The sequence below is a fragment of the Zonotrichia leucophrys genome, chromosome 17 (genome assembly GCF_028769735.1).
Source record: "Zonotrichia leucophrys gambelii isolate GWCS_2022_RI chromosome 17, RI_Zleu_2.0, whole genome shotgun sequence".
NCBI classification, from domain to species: Eukaryota; Metazoa; Chordata; class Aves; order Passeriformes; family Passerellidae; genus Zonotrichia; species Zonotrichia leucophrys.
This window is the reverse complement of record NC_088186.1, coordinates 919,908-941,750: the sequence shown is the minus strand read 5'-3', so window position 1 is coordinate 941,750 and position 21,843 is coordinate 919,908. Positions and strand designations below refer to the sequence as shown.

General features: G+C 53.4%; 1 protein-coding gene across 3 annotated transcripts in view; it reads right to left on the bottom strand.

The window, feature by feature from the left end:
- The window catches only part of NR6A1 (nuclear receptor subfamily 6 group A member 1), a 74,000-nt gene that overhangs the window by 15,538 nt on the left and 36,619 nt on the right, over window positions 1-21,843 (bottom strand). For 2 of the 3 annotated variants that reach the window (XM_064727676.1, XM_064727677.1), the window contains exon 3: window positions 1,820-2,050. In XM_064727676.1, coding sequence (XP_064583746.1) covers window positions 1,820-2,050 — 231 coding nt within the window. Of the gene's footprint in view, window positions 1-1,819; window positions 2,051-8,444; window positions 8,564-21,843 lie in introns of those variants that run through there. The other variant, XM_064727678.1, reaches the window with a different exon arrangement.

The following is a 21,843-nucleotide window of genomic DNA, read 5'->3' as shown; positions in this document are numbered from 1 at the left end:
TGCTGCTGCACAGCCTCACCCTGCTTGGCACAGGGGCTGCACGAGGCCCTCCCGGAGCAGAAAATGACACAAAATTTGAGCGAAAATTTCTGCCCCACAAAAGCCACGCTGCTGCTTGGGTTGAGATATCCTCGGCTGGAATCCTCCCCGTGTGCCTCGAGGCTGCTCCTGCAGCTCAGGGAGTGCCTCAGCAGGGCAGAGGAGAGGGCCACGGGAGCTGAGCTGTGCCTGCCCAAACCCCAACCACCGACCCCGGCAAGGCACAGCACTGGCTGTGCATTTCCTATGAAAGCTCTTTAAAAAATAAAATCGGTTTCTCACTAAAAAAAAAAAATAAAATACGTAAAAAAGGCTGTCATAGTTAGCTGTTACCCCCTTTAGGTTTTTTTAACTTACTGGAATTACAGGAATTCTGGGGGAATTGTTCTTATTTTCCAAGATGATATACCACTAACTGTGATTTAGAAGCTTCCCAAATTGCCTTGGTCTTTTGATTTCAAAGCATAATTTTAGCAGAAAATAGCTTACACCTACAACAAAATGTAGGAACGTTTTTGCTGGTGGTCCATCAAAAAGGCCTCTAGAATGGTTCCCAAATACAGATGGACTCTCTGGAATACCATCCTGGTCCTTGGCTGCATGACAGCCAGACTCCTCAAAGCTGGTTTTCCTCCCAATGCTAAGCTCTGCCCCTTATCTGAATTTAAAAATTATTGTATTTAGACCTAATATTGAAGGGATTTTCCAACCCAACAATGCCACAATTGGGCACCAGGGCAGGAAGAGAGAGCTCCAGAACTCAACACTGAGGGCCTTCAGGGCTGCCTGAGGCCTCCCTGGCCTTGGCAGAGACACCAGAGGGGAGTGAAATTCACACGGTTGTTGGGGGAAGGAAGAAAGAGGAAAGGAGGAAAGGAGGAAAAGGGAAAGGAGGAAAATAAAAAGGAGGAAAGGGCGGGCAGGAGGGGAGCAGGGAGGGCGGCGCGCGGCCGGCAGGTGGCGCTGCGCTCCCGCAGGTGAGAGCGGCCCCAGGTGAGGGACCCGGGCTGATCCCAGAGCCAGGCACAGCCCTGGCCCCCAGGTGAGGGGCTCTGAGCCACCCCCAGACCCACAGCACAGCCCTGGCCCCCAGGTGAGGGGCTCTGAGCCACCCCCAGACCCACAGCACAGCCCTGACCCCCAGGTGAGGGACCCGGGCTGATCCCAGAGCCAGGCACAGCCCTGGCCCCCAGGTGAGGGGCTCTGAGCTGTTCCCAAACCCACAGCATAGCTCTGACCCCCGGGTGAGGGGCTCTGAGCTTCCCCCAGACCCACAGCACAGCCCTGACCCCCAGGTGAGGGGCTCTGAGCCACCCCCAGAGCCACGGCACAGCCCTGACCCCCAGGTGAGGGACCCGGGCTGATCCCAGAGCCACAGCACAGCCCTGGCCCCCAGGTGAGGGGCTCTGAGCTGTTCCCAAACCCACAGCACAGCTCTGACCCCCGGGTGAGGGGCTCTGAGCCACCCCCAGACCCACAGCACAGCCCTGATACCCCCCAGACCCACAGCATTCCTCCGTACAGGAATGAAGCAGTTCAGAGCTTAGTATCTGTGCATAATTTTTAATCCATGCATGATTTTGCTTAAGTCTTGGAGTTTTTTTTGCAGGGAGTTTGGGAGGCACAATTGCAGTGCAAGATGGCAGCTGAGGGAGGGGCAGCCCCTATGGTGGCACTGTCCCCTCTCCCCGATGCTGTGGCTGCCCCACGGTGGCAGTGTCCCCTCTCCCCGTGGCCCGGGCAGCCCCCATGGTGGCAGCGTCCCCTCTCCCGGCGTTACCTTTGCGGTTCATGCCCATCTGCAGGCACTTGAGCAGCCGGCAGTACTGGCAGCGGTTGCGCTGCTTGCGGGACATGACGCAGTTCTTGTCGCGGCTGCAGCGGTACACGCGCTTGTTGCAGATGCTCCTCTTGAAGAAGCCCTTGCAGCCCTCGCAGGAGATGATGCCATAGTGCAGCCCCGTGGCCCTGTCGCCGCAGATCAGGCAGGTTCGCTGATCCACCCGCTCATCTGCAAGGCAAGAGGGAGCTCTGAGGGGAGCCTGGCCTGGTTTCTGTCGGGTGGCTCTGGCTGAGGGGCGGCCACAGGGTCCAACCTGCAGGGACAGCTCCATCCTCCCCTTCCCCGCTGCCAGGCAGGGCCCTGGGGCTCTCCCCAGCAGCCTCCATCAACCTTCCCGCTGTTCTTAGCGGAGAAGAAGAGAAACTCCATGGAATGGGGAAAAAAGGGTTCTGAAATGTCCCACCTCAACTGCACAGAGTGCAAATACAGAAACCTGGCAGACAGCAGTGACTGTGAAATCCTGTCACATCTCACAGACTCCAGGGGCACCTCTGGGCTTCAACAGCGTCACTGCCCTCATGAGCCACTGCCCAGAACCTGAGAGAGCATCGTTACAGAAACCATCCTACAGCTGAGCCACAGTGATGTGATTTTACTGGTCCTTTTCCAAATCTTTGAAAAGCCTTTGGATGACTAAAAATGTAAATTTCAGGGCTCTCCACAACAGGAGCTGTCACATTAAATTCAGTATTTTAAGACTGTAACACTGCCTGAGGGAGAGAGCAGAGATGATGCTCAGCTCGGTCCAGACAGGGATGTCAAACAGAAAGGAAGATGATGGTGAAGAGACCCAGGTAGGGCACGCAGATTCTCATCACCTCCTACTGCATGGGGAGGCCTAAACCTCACTTCAACCAAGTCAGCTATGCTTAAAATAATGCCAGCAAGTTGCACCAGCAGCTCTTCCTGCAGCAGATGTTCCACAGCTCAACAGTTTAACCCCTTGCACACCAGGCCAAGCTGCCCCAGCCCCCATCTCGTGTTTTAACCCCATAAAATCCCAACAGTTGCAAACAGATCTACACTGCAAAGGTGGGAGCTATCAAATACATTCAGGGACACACAGATCTGCAGTTTTCCAGTATTCTCCATGGGGTTGCTTTCCCAAATGTAAAACATTACCCAGATGACTGGATCACCCTGGCTGAGCCAGGCACGAGAAGAGAAAGGAACCACTCAGCTGGTTCTCACTCCATCATACCCTTCCTAGGGATGCTGGTTGAACCAGGCTGTCTCACGTGTTCCTTGGCCTGAAGGCAGGACAGTGCCATTGCCCACGGGGACAGAAACACCCATGGCCCAGCAGGACCCAGGAGGTGGCACAGGGCTCTGTGGCTGCCTGGGCACAGAGCAGGGCACGGCAGCTCCCCGTGCCCATCACCCACACTGGGAGCCAAGGGGAGCTCACAGTGGGCACACACAAACCCACACCATGCCCAGGGTGCTGCCCACACTCACTGCTCCTGTGTGCACACAGAACCTTCCCCAGGCTTTGGGCAGCACTGACTGTGGAGATGAGCTGGGTCAAACTCGCCCCAGCACAGCACCAAGCCGATTTTCCTCATTCAGATTTGACCAGGGAGTTTTCTGAGACAAAGGTGTTTATCCACAGGATGGATTTGTGGAGCAGCAGGAGGTAAGAGTCACAGTGAAGTCCTCTCCAGCCTCAATAAAGCCCAAGCAAGCTGACAAACCAGGGTGTAGCTTCTTACTGCTGCAGCACATGTGAATGCAAGAGAAATGAATGAGCCAAATGTTTTGGGAGCAGAAATTAAAGCAGTTTTCTGTTACACAAGCCAAGTAAAAATCTAAACCAGCTGCTCCTACTCACAAGCAGCTTTCTCCAGAGCTTAAACCCAGTAGAAACCAGAACCAATCTGTGTTAATCTCTAAAAGGTTTGCTATGCACAGCATGCACATTTGCACTGTTCTGCAAATTTCACTGTTCCAAAACATTAAAATAAAGGGATGAACAAAGGAAATACAAACTTTAAGTGAAGAAACATTCCTGATTTGTACCCAAACATCCCCAGTTTCACATGACAGACCCCCTCAGGTATGTGCTGCACCCAAAGGAATGTGGGTACAACCAGGCTATCTGAGCATCTCTGAAGGGAGGCAGCTAAACATGACTTTGCAGCCACCGAGTGCATAATCTCCACCTTCAGCAATCTGATAAGCGCGGGGAGGGGGCCGGGGATTAGGCAGGACAGAGGAGCCTCTATCTGCAGGGTTTAGCTCAGGCTCAGCTCCGCTCCCAGCCCTCCCCCTGCTCGCAGAGCCGTGCCATAAATCCCGCTCAGCAGCAGTGCCCGGCTCGGGGCAGCAGCACCGGGATGGCAGCGGCTCCCACACCGGCCCAAGGCAGGACAGGCCGCCCCAGCCCACCGTGTCAGTGAGGGCCCATTCCCAGGCACTGCTGGTTTTGTTGTGGGAAGAATGGGGCCGTCACCCATCAGTGCAGGAAGCCCGGATGATTGAAGCGAGGAGGAACCAGAACCTTCCCTCACCATCTCCATCTCCATCTCCATCTCCATCTCCCCGGCCCACGGTGAGAACGGCCACAGGAACTGCGCTCACCCCCGGCAGAAACTGCTCCTGGGCCTGCAGGTTAGAGCTGCAAACAGCAGCGGCACACCCCGGGAACAAAGACAGAGCCCAGGGACCACGGAGGTGGCTGTGCTCACCACTAACAAATGGCAGATGAAAAATGATGGCCTACAGAAAGCCTTAGAGGTTAGATCTTTTAAAAATCCGGCAGGGACCATGGCCAGGCCCACGGGTTTGCTGCTCCTAACCTTTGCCAGTTTTCACCCCACATAATGCAGCCCCTGGTGTGGGTGAAGGATGGGAGAGAAGGGGCAGGACCACAGGGAACTGCACAGAAATGGTAAAGCACCAGCAAATCTAACGCAGTTTTGCACTGAGGGTGCTCTGAACTCCCTTAGCCTTGAAATTTCACTAGAATATCAAAACAGATAACAAGAATAGCAATTTTTAAGTGAATAAGCCCTCCCTCCTCCCTGTCACCTCTCATCTCACTGATTCCTCTGGTTTCAAACGCTACACAAGACAACACAGATTAGGACACAAAGCAATTGGTAAGAATTTTTTTCAAATACCTGTTTTATTTCAGAGAGCGAGCTGAGGAAGCTTCCCCCTACCCCCTTCCCCAATTTTCCTGACGGGTCTTACATTTAACAAACTCATACACGGGATATTCTGGCTTTGTTCTCCCAACCCATTGTAGCAGGGGCCACTAAATCAAACAGTTGCTGCTACGACAAAAGCACTCACAAAAACCTCAACCTCATCTTGAACCCTGAAGATTTTTATGGCTACTCCCTCGCTAGCCCCTCCCCGAAGCCACATTAAAGGATGTATTGTTTTCAGAGGTCATGGTAGGTTTCATACCACATACAATGTAAATTCTCCAAGAATATGATGATGTTACACAAGAATGACAGAACATGGAGTAAAGAAGAGAAAAAAAGCTCTCCTCATATATGCTTTATAACACAAACAGTAAAAGCAATACATTAAATTTTTCAAGAAACCGTCTTTTGCCCTCGGCAAAATGAGCAGTCTTGATAATTTTTTCAACAAAATTCCCGTGAATTTCCAAAAGGAAGTCTCTTACAATCCTGGTGAAACTCATAGCAAAGACCCGAACAGAAAGCACTACAGCACGTGGATGAGATTCTAAACCACGCAGCAGATGAGCTGAAGCATGGGGACACACATCCCTGTCACTGCTGCCACCTGTGCCAGCCCTGTGCCCAAACACCCCAGCAGTCCCACAGTGCTGGGAGTGGCACTGCCACATCCCCGGAGGGGACCAGGAGCTGTCTGCAGGTCCCCAGGCTGCCAAGGGCTCAGAGCCAGCCCTGCAGACCCCACTGAAAACTCTACAGCAGCTACAGCTCCCTGGGAGATTTACCTTGGAAACCTGGCGGGGTTTTGGTGCAGCCGGCCTGGGCGATTCTCCATAGCGGGGCTTTGCGATGGAAGAGAAACAAAGGCTTTATTTCCAAAAGTAAGGCCAAAAGTGAAGGCACAAGCCCTCAGCCAAACCCCAGAGCAGACAGTGTTGGGATTTGGCCTGGCTGGAAAGCAAGAGGGAGAACGAGGAAAGATGCCACAGGCAAAACTTCCCATTTATACAACAGAACATGAATTTACAGCTAAGAAAATCTTTTACAGCTGAAAAAAAATTACAGGCAACACTCAGCACTGCAATTCTTTAATATATTTAACCTCTTTTACGCTGTGTGCCAGTTATTTGCTTCTTGATTAACTGACCCTATCGCAGCCCCCTGCAGCACCCTTGAGCGGGGTTTAAATCTCAAGCTGCTAAATACCAGCTGTTTGGGGAGGGGGCGGAGGGGGAGATCTCACACATGTGTTACTTAAATCCCAACCGCATCTCACTCTCCTCTCGCCTCTGGTGATGCCTCGAACACAAACAAATGCGTTGGGGTTTCTTTTCCCCTTTATTTTTCCTAACGATGCTTTTCGTTGTCAATTTTTAGTTTCAAGAAAACCATCCTGTGAAATTCAAGCCCCAGAACTGGAGGAACTCCCCCCTCAGTGGAGCGCTGCATTGTCCAAACAAGCCCACCCCCAAACCAGGCGCCTTTGCTTCAAGGCCCTTTTTTTTTTTTTTTTTTTTTTTTTTTTTTAACTTATAATCGATGAACACAGGGATTAAATTTTCTGCGTTGGCCCCTGCTCGGGCCGGCAGAGCCGCGGCACAAAGGGCCGGGGTCCGCTGCTGCTCCCCACCGAGCCCGCAGATGGGGGTCCCACCCCACGCGTCCTGCCTGGCCAGCCCGGCTCAAAGAGCAGATTGTGCTGCCCCGGATCAGGCCGGCCGCGGCGAGCGCTGAATAGAATTAACCCTCTGTAAACTAAAACAAAAACATTTGTGTGCCCAGCTGGGAGAAAGGTTAATTTAAATGGACAAGTCTCCTGTAAAAAAAAAAAAAAAAAAAATAGAGGAGGGGAAAGAAAGAGGAAGCCTGCAACCTTATTCCCTGTACTGTAAGAAGATGTTCTACTCACAGAGAGTCTCATTTTAAAAAGCAGCAAGTGAGTACTGGAAAGCAAAGAGGAGAAATGCTGCACTAGAGGAATGGCCAGTGCATCTCTCTCTGGTCTCCCTTTCCAGTAATGAAATCTCAAACTCACAGTCTTATTCCACCCTGATTCCGTTTCTGCCCAAGTAGAGTTCAATCAAAAGAAATCCCCCATTAAAACCCCCAGAAATCATCAGCTGCTCCTTTTCGGCTCGGTATAAATCAAGAGCGTGCAGCTGATGAAAGCCATCACCCTTCCCCTGCCTGGGACACATGTCCATTTGCATATCAAAACCTCATCTGTGAAATGCAACTTCTGCGGGCAGGGGAGCCCCGAGCGCGGCCCCGCGCCCCACGGGCCGCACGTCCCGGCGGGCGGGGGCTGCGGGGCACGGGGCGCCGCGGGACCCCCGCCCCGCTCCATTGTGCGGGACGGGGACGGGACGGCTCCTTGGCCCCGGCCAGTTGTTGCACAAAGAGTTTGGAACAAAAGCCCGCACACCAAAATGTGCCCGATGGCCGGGACCGCAGCTGGGGACACGCTCGAGGGTCTCGGTCGCGCTGCCCACGCTCACAGACCGACCCCGAGTTCAGTCGCTCTCCCAAGTGACCAACTTTCGCTGATCCCATTTTAGCAAAATAAAGCTCCGTGCGCGGTCCCTGCCCTGCCCCGGCTCGGCCGCACGCTCTGGATTAACGACGGGGTTACCCCGGTTTGGTTTTATTAATTGGTGCATTACAAAGCGGTAGGATGAAGCCCTGACTTACCTGCCCTAAAACCTGTTCTCTTGGCCCCATTGAAGCTGTCTAGATGTGCAACCCCTGAGAAGGATGCTGAATTAAGAAAATCTGAAACTAACCCCACCCCCAGCAGTGCGGGCTGCGGGAGCAGGGCCTGGGCACAACAGAAACAGTGACTTCTCCAGCGTGTGCTGCCCAACACGCCATGCTCTCTCCTGGAATATCTCATCCTTACTCTGAAGGTGAGCTTTACCGCTGTCTTCAGCCACAGAGGGGAAAAAAGGCTGCAAATACCGGGGGGGCAGCGCCGGTCCCGGGAGGGAGAGCGGGCGCTACCGAGCGCCTCCGTGACCCCGATACTATCCATAATTAACGATACTAAAAAAAGCTCCTCCAGATGGTCGGAGGGATTAGGAAGTTTAAAATATAAACAAATTAAGCCACAAAACAAACTAATGCCCTTTTTTTTTTTTTTTTTTTTAATTGCATAATCCTGCTCGCAGCCCAGGGCTACGCTGCCCGGCCCCGCGCCCCGGGAGCAGTGAAAAGGCAGGAAAGGGGAAAGCCCGCACGGCTCCTTCCTTGTCCCCGCGGTGCCGGGCGGTCCGAGCCGCGGCACCGAGCCCCGCACCCCGCGGGCGCCGGGACGGGGCGGCCCCGGGCCGGTAGCGGCGGGGGGCGGCGGCCCCGGGCCCGCGCAGCCTCCGGCGGCACCGCCCGGACAAAGGCCCGGCCCCGCTCACCTTCCATGCAGGTCGAGTCCCGCTTCATCCCCGGCCGGCTCCTAGGGCCGCCTCATGGCGGCGGCGGGCGGGCAGCCCGGCTCGGCCATCGCCGCCGCCGCGGGCCGCCCTATGCTAACGACGTGATGTCAGCGCCGCCCCCGCCGCACCGGCCGCGGGCGGGCCGGGCCCCCGCCCCCCGGCACAGCCACCGGCCGAGAGACAGACCGACAGACAGAGTGACAGAGGGACTGAGCGACCGGCCGAGAGACAGACCGACAGACAGAGTGACAGAGGGACTGAGCGACCGGCCGAGAGACAGACCGACAGACAGAGTGACAGAGCGGCTGAGCCACTGGCCGAGAGACAGACCGACAGACAGAGTGACAGAGGGACTGAGCGACCGGCCGAGAGACAGACCGACAGACAGAGTGACAGAGCGGCTGAGCCACTGGCCGAGAGACAGACCGACAGACAGAGTGACAGAGGGACTGAGCGACCGGCCGAGAGACAGACCGACAGACAGAGTGACAGAGGGACTGAGCGACCGGCCGAGAGACAGACCGACCGACAGACTGAGCGGCTGAGCGACCGGCCAAGAGACCGAGCGACAGACAGAGTGACAGAGGGACTGAGCGACCGGCCGAGAGACAGACCGACCGACAGACTGAGCGACTGAGCCACCGGCCGAGAGACAGACCGACCGACAGAGTGACAGAGGGACTGAGCGACCGGCCGAGAGACAGACCGACAGACAGAGTGACAGAGGGACTGAGCGACCGGCCGAGAGACAGACCGACAGACAGAGTGACAGAGGGACTGAGCGACCGGCCGAGAGACAGACCGACAGACAGAGTGACAGAGCGGCTGAGCGACCGGCCGAGAGACAGACCGACAGACAGAGTGACAGAGGGACTGAGCGACCGGCCGAGAGACAGACCGACCGACAGAGTGACAGAGCGGCTGAGCGACCGGCCGAGAGACAGACCGACAGACAGAGTGACAGAGGGACTGAGCGACAGGCCGAGAGACAGACCGACAGAGTGACAGAGCGACTGAGAGACAGACCGACAGACAGAGTGACAGAGGGACTGAGCGACCGGCCGAGAGACAGACCGACAGACCGACCGACAGACTGAGCGGCTGAGCGACCGGCCGAGAGACAGACCGACAGACCGACCGACAGACTGAGCGGCTGAGCGACCGGCCGAGAGATCGAGCGACAGAGCGACTGGCCGACAGACCGACGGACCGAGAGACCGAGTGACAGACTGACTGGCTGAGAGACCGACTGACAAACCAACTGACAAACAAACAGAGCGACCGGCTGAGACTGACTGACCGACTGACCGACAGACCGACCGGCCAAGAGACCAACCAAGAGACTGAGCGACCGGCTGACAGACCGATTGTCTGACCGATGGACTGACTGACAGACTAACCAACCAACTGACAGACTGACCAACAGGCCAACTGACCAACAGACTGACCGACCAAGCGAACGACTGACAGACTGACAGACTGACCGCTGCCACCGCCGTGAGGCATGGCCTGGGCAGTTGCCAGGAGGCATCAGATGCTGGCCATCACCACCAAGCATGGCCACTGGCCATTGGCCACCAGCCATCAGTACCGGCCACCCCTTGGCACAGTCCTGGCCAGGGAAGTTGAGAGCACTGCTCCCTGTGCTGTGAAACACGTACCACTGACACACAGACCAACAAAACCCAGCGATCCCCAGCATGAAGGTAAAAGCTGCTCAGAGCACCTGTGGCTGCTCCATCCCCGGACCTGTTCGAGGTGAGGTCTGCACAAGTGAGACACTGGAGTTAAAATGGAACACAACTAATCCATCACTGATTTAGCTGCCCACCTCCAAACAGGTACCACTGACAGCACTGGTCATGGTGAGCCCTTCATCAGACACAGCCACGTGTGTCTGCACCAGAAAATATTCTCAGGAAGCTCTTCTGCCCCTTCATCCTCCCTCTGGGATGAACTCAGCCTGGGCTACAGTGCAGCTCATGTGTCCTTAGTGCCCAATAAACTGTCCTGGTGCTCAGCTGTGTTTGACCAGCCCAAACCAATCTCACCACAGCACAGCATTTAAGGGAATGCCTAACAGCATTTCTGCTGATGCCCAATCCAACCTGTCATCCAGATGTCTGGATGTCTCAAAACTGGCTCTGCTCAAAAGGCACAGTTTGCTTCTGTTCCTCATCCCGAGGACTGCAGCACCCAACTGCACTCTGAGAAATGCCTGGCTTAGAATAAACAAGGCTCAGAGGCAACAAAAGAGGTCATATTTCACTCCATCCCAAGCCTGAAATTTTATTGCTTTCTGGTGACATCCAGCAATGCAGGGCAGAGCTCAGTGGTGTCCTCCTGGCAGCCCGGGGCCCCTGCTCCAGCTGACCCTGCTTGGGCAGGGGATCTGGCCACCAACCCCAACCCCAACCCTTCCATGATTCTCTCTACTCATAATCCTGTTTTTAACCCAGCATTTCTGCACAGCAGGTGCATTTGCAGGAGCAAACTCTGTAAGCTTTGCTGATGCTGTAAATCTGTGCAGCTCTGTGTCAGTGCAACCCTCGTGGGACTGACGTCCCCTTGTCCACAGCCACCAAACCCGGGCTGGCTGAGGAGCGGTGCCGCCCTGGCAGCGCATGGCCAAGGTAAGGCAGCCCTGGCTGCACTATTGACACAGCTGTTTGCAATTGTGCTGCTCCCAGAGCTCCACATTCTTCATCCCCTGCGAGCCCTGGGCCGGCTCCCGGCACCCCTCGGAGGAGTGTGACCAGAATGCAGAGTGCTTATTTTGTAAAGCTGCAGCGTGGTGTGGACACAGCAGGCTGAAATGAAGCAACTTAATCTCCAGATAACACAACGTTGCTCCCACAACTGCTGTTCGGACCCAAAACACAGACACACCAAAAAAAAACCCAAAAGAAACCCACTCCCACCCCCCACCACCCCCCCAATTCTGAAACTGTAATTATAGACCAAACCTGGCTTGGAAAAATTATAATTGTCCAAACTCACATTAAATACACGCAGTGGTTTATTCATACAAAATCCCTAAGGGCAGAAAATTATTGAAATAATTGCAGAGATCCAAAACTATTCTGTAAAATCACAGGCCAGCTGGGAATGGGCAAAGAGACGGGAAAAAGGAGTTCTGTTGTCTGACCCAAACAGCCATGCATGCAGCAAGTCTGGGCAAAAGGAAAATAAAGTAGCTGGTTCTTATTTTAGCTTGTATCAGCCATTTCCCACCCCAGAGAGAAAAGCCTGATGCTACTGTAACCAACATCTAAGAGTTTATAACAACACCAGGTCGCAACAGTAAAAGCCAAAAGCATTGCCAAAAAGTGGGCAAGTGGCAGTGCTGCCTGCACGGATTTATTGTCCTGATGTTAAAGCCATAAGGGACAGGCACAGGAAGCAAGAGGAGGTCCTGCCCCTCTCCCCCTGCTCCACGGTGATGTGCCGTGAGATCACCATTCCAAAGAGAAGGAATTCTCAAAAGATGTGACTTTTTCAAAAACATGGAGACAAAGTGGCATCATGAGCCACGAAAATGGATGGAACAGTGCCAGGCCAGGCCAGCACAGCTCTCCCAGGACACTCTTTGCCGGTACCATCACTCACCACAGCCAATCCCAAAACCTTGGATGAAAACCCCGAATTTGGGCCGAGCAGGGCTGGCAGAGCTGTGTGGGCCCAGGACAGGGGCAGCCCTTCCTTGAGCCCTTGCTCTCCCACCCACGGCCGCAGTTCCATAATTCCCCGTGCAGTGCAGCAGCGGGGCTCTGCCCATTTTCATGACAATCGGGGCTCTGTTGTGTCCCCGCAGTTTGAGCCATCAGCCCCCTTTGTGGCAGGAACAAAGTCCGGGCTGTGACAACAAAACCCAGCACATCCCGGCCTGAAGGCGACAGACCCAGGGCTGCCCCCACACCGCTGAGCCGGCCACGGAGCAAACCACAGCACAGAAGGGGATTTGAATTCAAGCAACGAAGAGATCCTAAGGAAACACGCGATCCTGGCTCAGTTTTCACGTTACCCACAGTGCCTGAGCCCGCGTGGGTCGGCAGGAACCCGGGGAATGAGACCCAGCACCCACAGCCAGAACCAGCCTGGTTTGCAAATGTGGCTGAAAAATGATAGAAATTCAGATTAGCACATCTCAACAGCCTCGGTACTGTGGACGTTACTGCTTTCAGGCACTGCAGTGAGAGAGCTGGCTGGAGGTGAACACAGAGTGTACTTTCCCCAAAAGATCTATTCCACTCATTATGTATGCAGCTATTTCAGAGAAAAAAATTAAAAATTAATATTAAATTGCTTAGAGGAGCTATGGAAGAAATGCAAGGAATGATAATAAACATCCACCTGATGTCTGAGCTGCTCTTGATAATAGTTTAACAACAGATCAGGTAATTCCTCTCCTCCCTGGTGTTAAACACACCAGGAGTGTGGTGTTAATAATTCTAGTGAAGGTGGTCACTCGGTGCACATAAAATTAAGCTATTTTCTCCTTCTTACTAGTTTGATAGGTCGTTGTGTAAATGGAATCCTTCTATCAATTTCCGGTTTTATCTGTTTATTTCTATTTTTATTCGCCTGGCTACCGAATTTGCCATCCCAGACAATTGAGTGGTTTCAAGAAGCGTTTCATTGCACCTCGCTTGGTGGGTGACACAGAGCAGAGAGCAGCTCTGTGTGACAGAGGAAAAGGCAGGGGGGAGGTTAAGGGCTCCTCAGAGAGGTCGCCTTCAGAGGAAAAAGGGAAAACAAATGGGATTGTAGGCATGGGAAGTATATGGTTTTACTGCCTTAGTGGGAAAGTACAAGAAAGGGGAATTGCAAAGGGAGAAGCTTTACATTTCTATGAGGAGGCAATCGAGCTCCATTCCCTTCCTATGGGATGGCTCCATCCATTCTAAGAGTGCATCTCCTGTGACTCCCAGTAACCAAATCAGGTCACACAGCATCAGGGCACACTGGAAAGCACGGCAAGTCCTTGGGCAGGGTCCTGGCACCAGGAGAGCTCACAGAGCCCCGGCAGTGCATGGCTGGAGCAGCAGCGGGCCCAGGGCAGGCTCTGAGCCTTGCACCTCCTCCCGTGGCAGCTGCTTCTGCCTGGGGTCGATATTCAGAGCCCACAGAGATGCAGCAGGGGGGCTTTGTCCCGGTGTGTCCCCCCTACAGAACCACGCAGCCATCAGCCAGCGGGGACACAGTGAGCCCAAGCTCTTCATCCAAACCCAGGCAGAAGATGATTTCAGCAGGGCGCAGGGACAGAGGAGAGGCCTGTAGGCTGGGAGGCAGAGATTCTCTCAGATTTGAAGAGGTGGGAAAATTCTGTGCATTAAAGTAATCAACTGGAAAGCCAAAAGATGACTTCATGCCAGACTTAGGCAAACTGCAACCACACAGATACACCAGCCTGCTGCAGTTGCTGGTGTTTTTAATAATAGCAACAACAGCCCAAGTTTGTTATTATAACTATAGTTATTATAGTTCTGAACACTATTTACAAATCCCAGCTTGGTGGTGAGCAGCATTTTTTTGTATGCTCAGGGAAAAACAAACAAACAGTGAGGACATTTCCTCAAATTTCAGGTCAGATGGCAAAACAAAGAAGAAAAACCTTCAGAATTACAACTGCGGCCAACATGTTGTTGGAACTGCAGCAGCTTGGGAGCTTCTTTGGATCATCAGGTGTTGGGGAAAGTTCTGTTTGGGAACACCCTGGCTGCTCCATGCCCCTCACACGGAGCGGGACTCGGGAGGGGGCACACAGCACAGAGAGAGCCGCGGGATGCGGGGCCGAGCAGCGCTGTTGGGCCGGGCTGTCACCGGCACAGAGCAGCGCTTGGATGGGTCGGGAAACACGGGCGGACCCGCACCCACGGCTTACAGCGAGGAGAACCGCGCTCCAGGTCCGCACCCACGGCTTACAGCGAGGGGAACCGCGCTCCAGGTCCGCACCCACGGCTTACAGCGAGGGGAACCGCGCTCCAGGGCTCCGGCGGCTCCGGGACACCGACACGGCCCCGCGGCTCCGTGCGGCCGGCGCTGGACGGGAGAGGGCAGCACCCGACCGGGGACACGGCGAGCGGCACGGCGCGGCAGGGAACGGGACACCCGGAACGGGACACTGGGAACGGGGCTGAGCACACCGGGAACGGCACACCGAGAATGGGGCACCGGGAACGGGACACGGGAATGGGACTGGACACACCAGGAACGGGACACCGGGAACGGCACACCGGGAACGGGGCACGGGAACAGGACACTGGGAACGGGGCTGAGCGCACCGGGAACGGCACACCGAGAACGGGGCACCGGGAACGGGACTGGACACACCGGGAACGGGACACCGGGAACGGGACACCGGGAACGGGGCACCGGGAACGGGACTGGACACACCGGGAACGGGACACCGGGAACGGGACGGCACACCAGGAACGGCACACCGGGAATGGGACACCGGGAACAGGATAGCACTCCGGGAATGCGACTGGACACACCGGAAACGGGGCTGGGCACACCGGGAACGGGGACGGCACACCGGAGCGGGGCCGGGCACACCCAGCGGCCCCAGCCCAGCCCCTCCCGGGACACCCCCGGAGCCTCAGCCGGCTCTGCCCAGGCCGCCCTGAGCACGGCACCGATGCGGGCCCGGTACCGATGCAGACCCGGCACCGATGCGGACCCGGCACCGATGCGGACCCGGCACCGATGCGGGCCCGGTACTGATGCGGGCCCGGTACCGATGCAGACCCGGTACCGATGCAGACCTGGTACCGATGCGGGCCCGGTACTGATGCGGGCCCGGTACCGATGCGGACCCGGCACCGATACGGGCCCGGTACTGATGCAGACCCGGTACCGATGCGGACCCGGTACCGATGCGGACCCGGCACCGATGCGGGCCCGGTACCGATGCGGACCCGGTACCGATGCGGGCCCGGTACCGATGCAGACCCGGTACCGATGCAGACCCGGCACCGATGCGGGCCCGGTACCGATGCGGACCCGGTACCGATGCGGACCCGGCACCGATACGGGCCCGGCACCGATGCGGCCGGCACGATGCGGACCGCACCGATGCGGACCCGGTACCGATGCGGGCCCGGCACTGATGCGGACCCGGTACCGATGCGGACCCGGTACCGATGCAGACCCGGTACCGATGCAGAGCCGGTCTCAGCCGCAGTTCTCGCTCCCTCGCTCCGGCCCCGGCGCTGCCCGAACATCCCGCAGCTCCCTCCCCTCCCGGGGCCGCACCGAAGGGCCCCGCTCACCGGCTGGATGGCGCTTTGGTTCACTCCTCCTGCAATCAGCCGTTCTGTCAGTAGGAGCAGCTATTTAAAATGTCCCTTTCCGCTCCCCATCATCTGTAAATATTCAATTTAACTTGTTGAAGTTTGTAATCTTAGTTTCCTCTTTTACAAGAAAAGGAAAAGCTGACCTGAAATGTCCTTCCAAAATTAACAAAAACGGGAACAAAATTATGGAGGAACTATCTGAGAAACCCTCAGACTTCCTCTTTGTACCCGTGTAACCAGCCAAGAATACATCCATGCAGAAAACAGCATATGCCACTGAAAAAACCACATCACCTGAACTCCCAGCTTCTGTAAGAACCTCCTGCCAACACCTCAGCTTGGAGACTGAGTGATTTACTATGTACAACCATCTTTAAACAACCATTACTTATTAAGATGAATTCAAGCTTAAATCAAATGGTGAAATGTCAAAATCTATGGAAAATATATTTATTAGAAAGGCAAGGGCAATTGAGGACAACAGCACAGGACAGCAGGAGAAACCACCATATTCAAAAAATCCTCCTCTAGAAAAATGCTCTCATCATTTTAAGTTTCTGCTGCTGTAAATGTGAGGAAAATATCCCCATGAGCTACACAGTTTGTCCTGGCTGCAAGGTCAAATCTTCCTGCGTCCAGCAGGTTGTGTGCTTTCAGCTCAACACTGCAGAGCAGAATGGTGCTGGGGGAAGTTCTTTGTATCCTGCTCAGTGCTTTGGAGCAGCCTGGAAATCTGGGGCAGTTCTGCACTGCTCCCCCTCCTACTAATATTGGTTCCAATTCTGAGTGGGGCAAGGGCTGAATCCTGAAGAAGACATATGTTATCTCCCTGTCTTCCTCCTGCTAAACCTGATCCTCATGCTTTCCTTCTGATAAACTGGATAATGTATGCATCACCTGCACCAGCAGCTCCCAGGCCCAGATACCACCCACCCCAGTTAGCACGAGGTTCCAAATTAAGATGTACGTGACTGCAAAGAGCCAATTTTATTAGACAAACACTAGGGGAAAAAAAATCTTCCACCCTCCTCTCATTTGTGAAGCCACACAGGGCAAAGTATTCCCATGCCTATTCCTGACAGGGAGCGAGGCTGCCCCAGCACTGGGGCTGCTGCTGTGGGTGTAAAGACTGAATCGAACATGCAGTATTTAAGACAATTAGGTTTTCAAAGAAACTACACTAAACATTTCTTTCATGTGTAATCAAATTATGTTAAAGCAAACCTCATAATTTAAACCATTCCATTGGTCAGCTCCTATTTGTTTTCCCTGCACCCTCATTTTTGCTCCAGATCTGTCACATTACATTAACACCTTTCCTACTCACTGCCTACAGAAATAACAGCCTTCGACATGCCTGCACAATCCATTTGTCCTGCTCTAATTACTTTTTGACATAGCCTCTTCTGCTGTTATCTTGCCTTTTCTGACCTCTGCCTGTATTAAAGCCATTTAAAACAATCTTTACTCTCTGTATCTATTGTGATGTGCCTTACATGATAGTGCTGGAGTATCAGGCAGCGACATTTTGTAAATCAAATATTTAAATCTGTGGTAATACGATAATGTACTTGAGGAGGGAAGCCACGGCATAGTGGTAACAGCTACAACTGGCTGCTCACAACACGAGCCCCCAGGACTGCAGCACATTTTCAGGATGAAATTTCTATTGTCGTAAAACTGTTCTACACAACGAAGCTGCTCAAAGATAAACAGGGTTTTCTGTGTACTGAGGAACTTCCCTTGATTTCACAAACGGGGAGGAAAGCATGAGAAACTGAGAAAAGTGGTCATCCTGCACAAGAGAGCCCAAACAACCTCCAGACAAATTGAGCAGACAGGAAGAGGATCAGGCAGGGTGCACCAACAATGCAACCCATGACAAATCACACTCTTCTTCAAACCCAGAGAAGAAACCATGAGTCTCTAATCCCAATATCCCTCTGTTTTCATCAAGCCCATTCAAAAACTGTGCCCTCATTTTCTTTTGTGGTGATTCACAGAAGATGAGCCTCTAATTACCAGCTACTTCCCCAGCTGAAGCACAGGAGGATCTGCTCTGTGCCAAGTGTCTGCTCTGGAGTCAAGAACTTTTCCACAGGGCGGAACTAATTTTTTGGATATCAAGTTGATCCCGACGTATGTATGTCACACTATACAGTCTAACTACATCTTTACATGCTATTTTCCACATGATCCAGCCTCGTGCTCACTTAATTGGTACCTAGTCAATATTTCACTCACATTTCAAGAGATTCCTCAAACCTACATTTGCTCTGGTTCATTTACAGGGTAATTATCCAGCTCACACCAAGTCTGGCCTTCCAGATCCAACCAGTGCAGACACAGGCACAGCTCTGCTGGGAAAGCACAGCTCTACACTTTGTCTTCCAGATGACAGCACTATAAAACCAACGGGGGACAAAACCAGAGTCAATTAAAATACATTAAATGCAATGCAACAATTCCATGATTTGTCATAGAGATTTTATTGCTTTGAATTCCTCTGACTGTGTCCTCAGGACATTAAATCCCACGAACGCTGTGGAAAGCTCTTCCCACAACACTTCCTTATGCTCATTTTTATTTTCCCCTTTCCTGTCAGCAGCCCTGACCACAAACCTCGGCCTCATTAAGGCATCTAAACAGAGAAGGGGCCCGTGGCTGCACGGCCAGAGCAGTCTGCTGGGAGAGCAGGAGCGTGAGATGATGCTGTGCTGGAGCGGTGATGCAAAGGTTTTTCAGCCATGGTTTTCCACAGGACACCCAGCAGCAGGAGCGGGTCATGCCCACAGGAGCTGCTGAAACTGTGAGGATTTAGGGCACCAAAAGCAACAGACACCAAGGAGCCAAGGCCATGGAGATTTCCAAATTTCATGTCTTGTGTGTGAAGAGGCTCCAATTCCTCTGTCCAGGGCACAGAGCAGCATCTCCTCCAGCAGGCTCTGGAGCAGCACAAGTTGGGGCCTGAACTGCTTGTGCAGGAACCTGGTGCAGGGAGCAGCCCCGTGCTGGGACCGTGATCAGTCCCTAACAGCGCCTCTGAACTGCCTGCTGGAGGAATCCACCTCTCCCCTGACTGCCTGGGGACACGGCCCGAATTAGGGGGGTTGATTAACCCTCATTAAGCCTGTCCTGAGCTGCTCTCTGCAGGAACCAGCCTGGCCACAGCTCCCACCGTGGCTCCAGACCCCAGCACGGCTGCTCTGCCTGGCTTTGGGAGGGGGAATGGCAGCTTGGCCAAACCAAACTGATCCCCTGCTCACTCTCGGGGCCCAGCCGAGCCCGTCTGTGTGTGCAGCACAGACCGACAGACAGACAGACAGACAGAGCTGCCCTGCTCTCTGCAGCACAGACAGACAGACAGACAGACAGACAGAGCTGCCCTGCTCTCTGCAGCACAGACAGACAGACAGACAGACAGAGCTGCTCCCTCTCAGGGCCCAGCCGAGCCCCACTCGCAGCACGTCTGTGTGTGCAGCACAGACAGACAGACAGACAGAGCTGCCCTGCTCTCTGCAGCACAGACAGACAGACAGAGTTGCCCTGCTCTCTGCAGCACAGACAGACAGATAGACAGAGCTGCCCTGCTCTCTGCAGCACAGACAGACAGACAGACAGAGCTGCCCTGCTCTCTGCAGCCTCGCTGGCTGCCATAAATCCTCCCCAGCACAGCACAGCGGGTTTAGCCCGAGGGATCCTCTGCAACGAGAGGTGCTGCAAGAAATGTGAGAGGGTTTGAGAGGAAACATGTAAGATTCGGATTTGAAATTAAAATGATCTGCCCCGACAACAGCGCCTGGATTTCTGCATTAAATTTTTGACATTCCAATGGCATGATACGTTCGAGCTGCTCACCCAAGATAATCCCACGCGTTTTTTTAGGAGTTAAAAATTAAAATCTGCATTAGGGTTTTTATCATACATCTTGGAAACAAGGCAAATAGAAAACTCCCAGTGCTTACCACCAGGCATCTTATCAGCAAAACTGCGGGGCTCTTTGTGCTGTGCTGTGATGACTTTGCAGCACACGTACTCCTGCAAACAGCCCCTGCTACTCACAGGAGGCACCCCGGATGCTCAGCCCCACAGATCTCACCGTGAGAGACACACAGCTCATCGTGTGCCAGAACAGCCCAAATCACACTGAGAGAGCTCCTACACCGCATTTAGCAAACTGCGCTTGCACTGCGTCTGCAGGAGCGAATGTGAGATGTTAGACAAGGGCCACACCACGGTTATACACAGTCAGTATTTGCTTAAATCAGGAATTAGACTTGAGTTCTGGAGATATGAATGTCACATAACCAAACAGAACATAAATACCCACAGGACAGCGACCCTCTTCTTTAAAGGCAAAGACATCCAGCTTTTCCTGTGTGAGTCTTGCCAAAGACTAATTGCATTATTGCTTGTTATTTGCAACAAAACATAAACATTTTCCTTATGCCCTGAGACAGCAGTGACAGAGGAACCCGTACACCCTCAGCTCAATACACGCTACCGTGCAGGATATAAAGCACTCTGATCTAGCCTCCTCCACCCACTAAATTGCTCCAAAGTTTGCTTGCACACATTCTCTGTGAGTCCAGGGAGAAGCTGCTCTCTGCACTGGCAGTGCAGCGAGCAGGGTGACAGTCTAACATGGTGTCCTGCTGAGATCCAAGAATAGCAATGCCTTAAAAGGCAGCGATGTTGAGATCACAAGGAAAAGAGAATTAGGGCACAGCTGTGGAGTTCTGTAGGCTAAAACATAGACTCAATATGTCAGAGAAAATTAAATCACAAAGCTACATGTAATTTCTAGTCTCATTTGGAACTTTGCTGTAGCTGTGCAGAATTTGTGCTCGGGCCATACATGTGAGTCTCTGTTTCTGCACACAAGAAAAAAGCATGAAATTAATTTAAAAAGATAAAACAAAGGAATTTAATGCTGCAGTAACACAAACAGCTACCTTTGAAAGGATGTGTACATGCTACTGCAGCTCACACACAGTTCTGTGGGCAGCTCTGGAGGCCAGACAGCTAAGCCCCAGACCAGCCTGTGACACAGCCTCACCTGCAGCACAAAACAAAGGCAAACTGATCTGACAGATCTGAAAAATGCCTGTTTTCCTGCGGCTGTCAGATAAGTGAAAGGGACCCTTCCTCAAAATGGAAGGTATGAAAAGTAGTAACAAACTTTAGCATAGGCTTTTCCCCTTGAAGATGTTTCATTTCTCAGAACAGTCTGTAGATACAAATTTGCCAATATTTATTTATCCTTGAAGCCCAGCACCAGCTTCTCCTCTGAAAGCATTCAATATCCAACAGAATACAGTCCATTATCCTCTGCCAATATCTACTATCTCAATCTGTGTCCAACTAATGAATTTTTGGGATGTCAGGGTCTGTGCCTTGAGCCAGGAGCTCGGTGCCCTCCCCAGTGCCTTCCCCCAGCTCCAGAAGGCAGCGTGGCACAGACCAGCACAGTTTGATGGCAGGACTGTGGGTTCCACAGCAGTCCCTGGATGAAAATCTGACCTTTAGGCAGAGCAGGAGGGGCTCTCCCAGCCCAACCTGCACCCATGGAGCAGCTGAGCAGCACCTCGCCCCACAAGAGACCAGGCTTTACCTGACCAGCAAAATTACCTCTTTAAAAGGCTCTGAAGGCCAGGGACAGATAAGAGAGAAGACAGAGGAGATACAGCAGCTGGCAACAAGGGAGCAAGACTGATTGGGATGAGGTGTAGATAGCCAGGCTTTCCTAAATCCCTGCTACTTGAGCACTACTGTGGTACAGAACAGCAAGAAAGCAGAGGTTGGGAGCTGCACGTAATTACAACTGTGTTTAGCTAAGTGTATTTCCTGTGGAGCTCACAGGGCACGGCTGCACTCAAAGCTGGTGTGTTGGTATCAGCCCTCCTTTGTCCCTAAAGAGGGAAATTACACCTCTGATTTGTATATAAAGTTCAATAGCTGCTAATGGCTATGCTTGAGCTGCAGACAGAGCTGTGGGCTGACATCTCCAGGAGTTAGTACATTAAGAGATTTTACAAAGGGGGAGAGTTCAGCAGCCAGGAGACGGGGAGAAGTGAAAA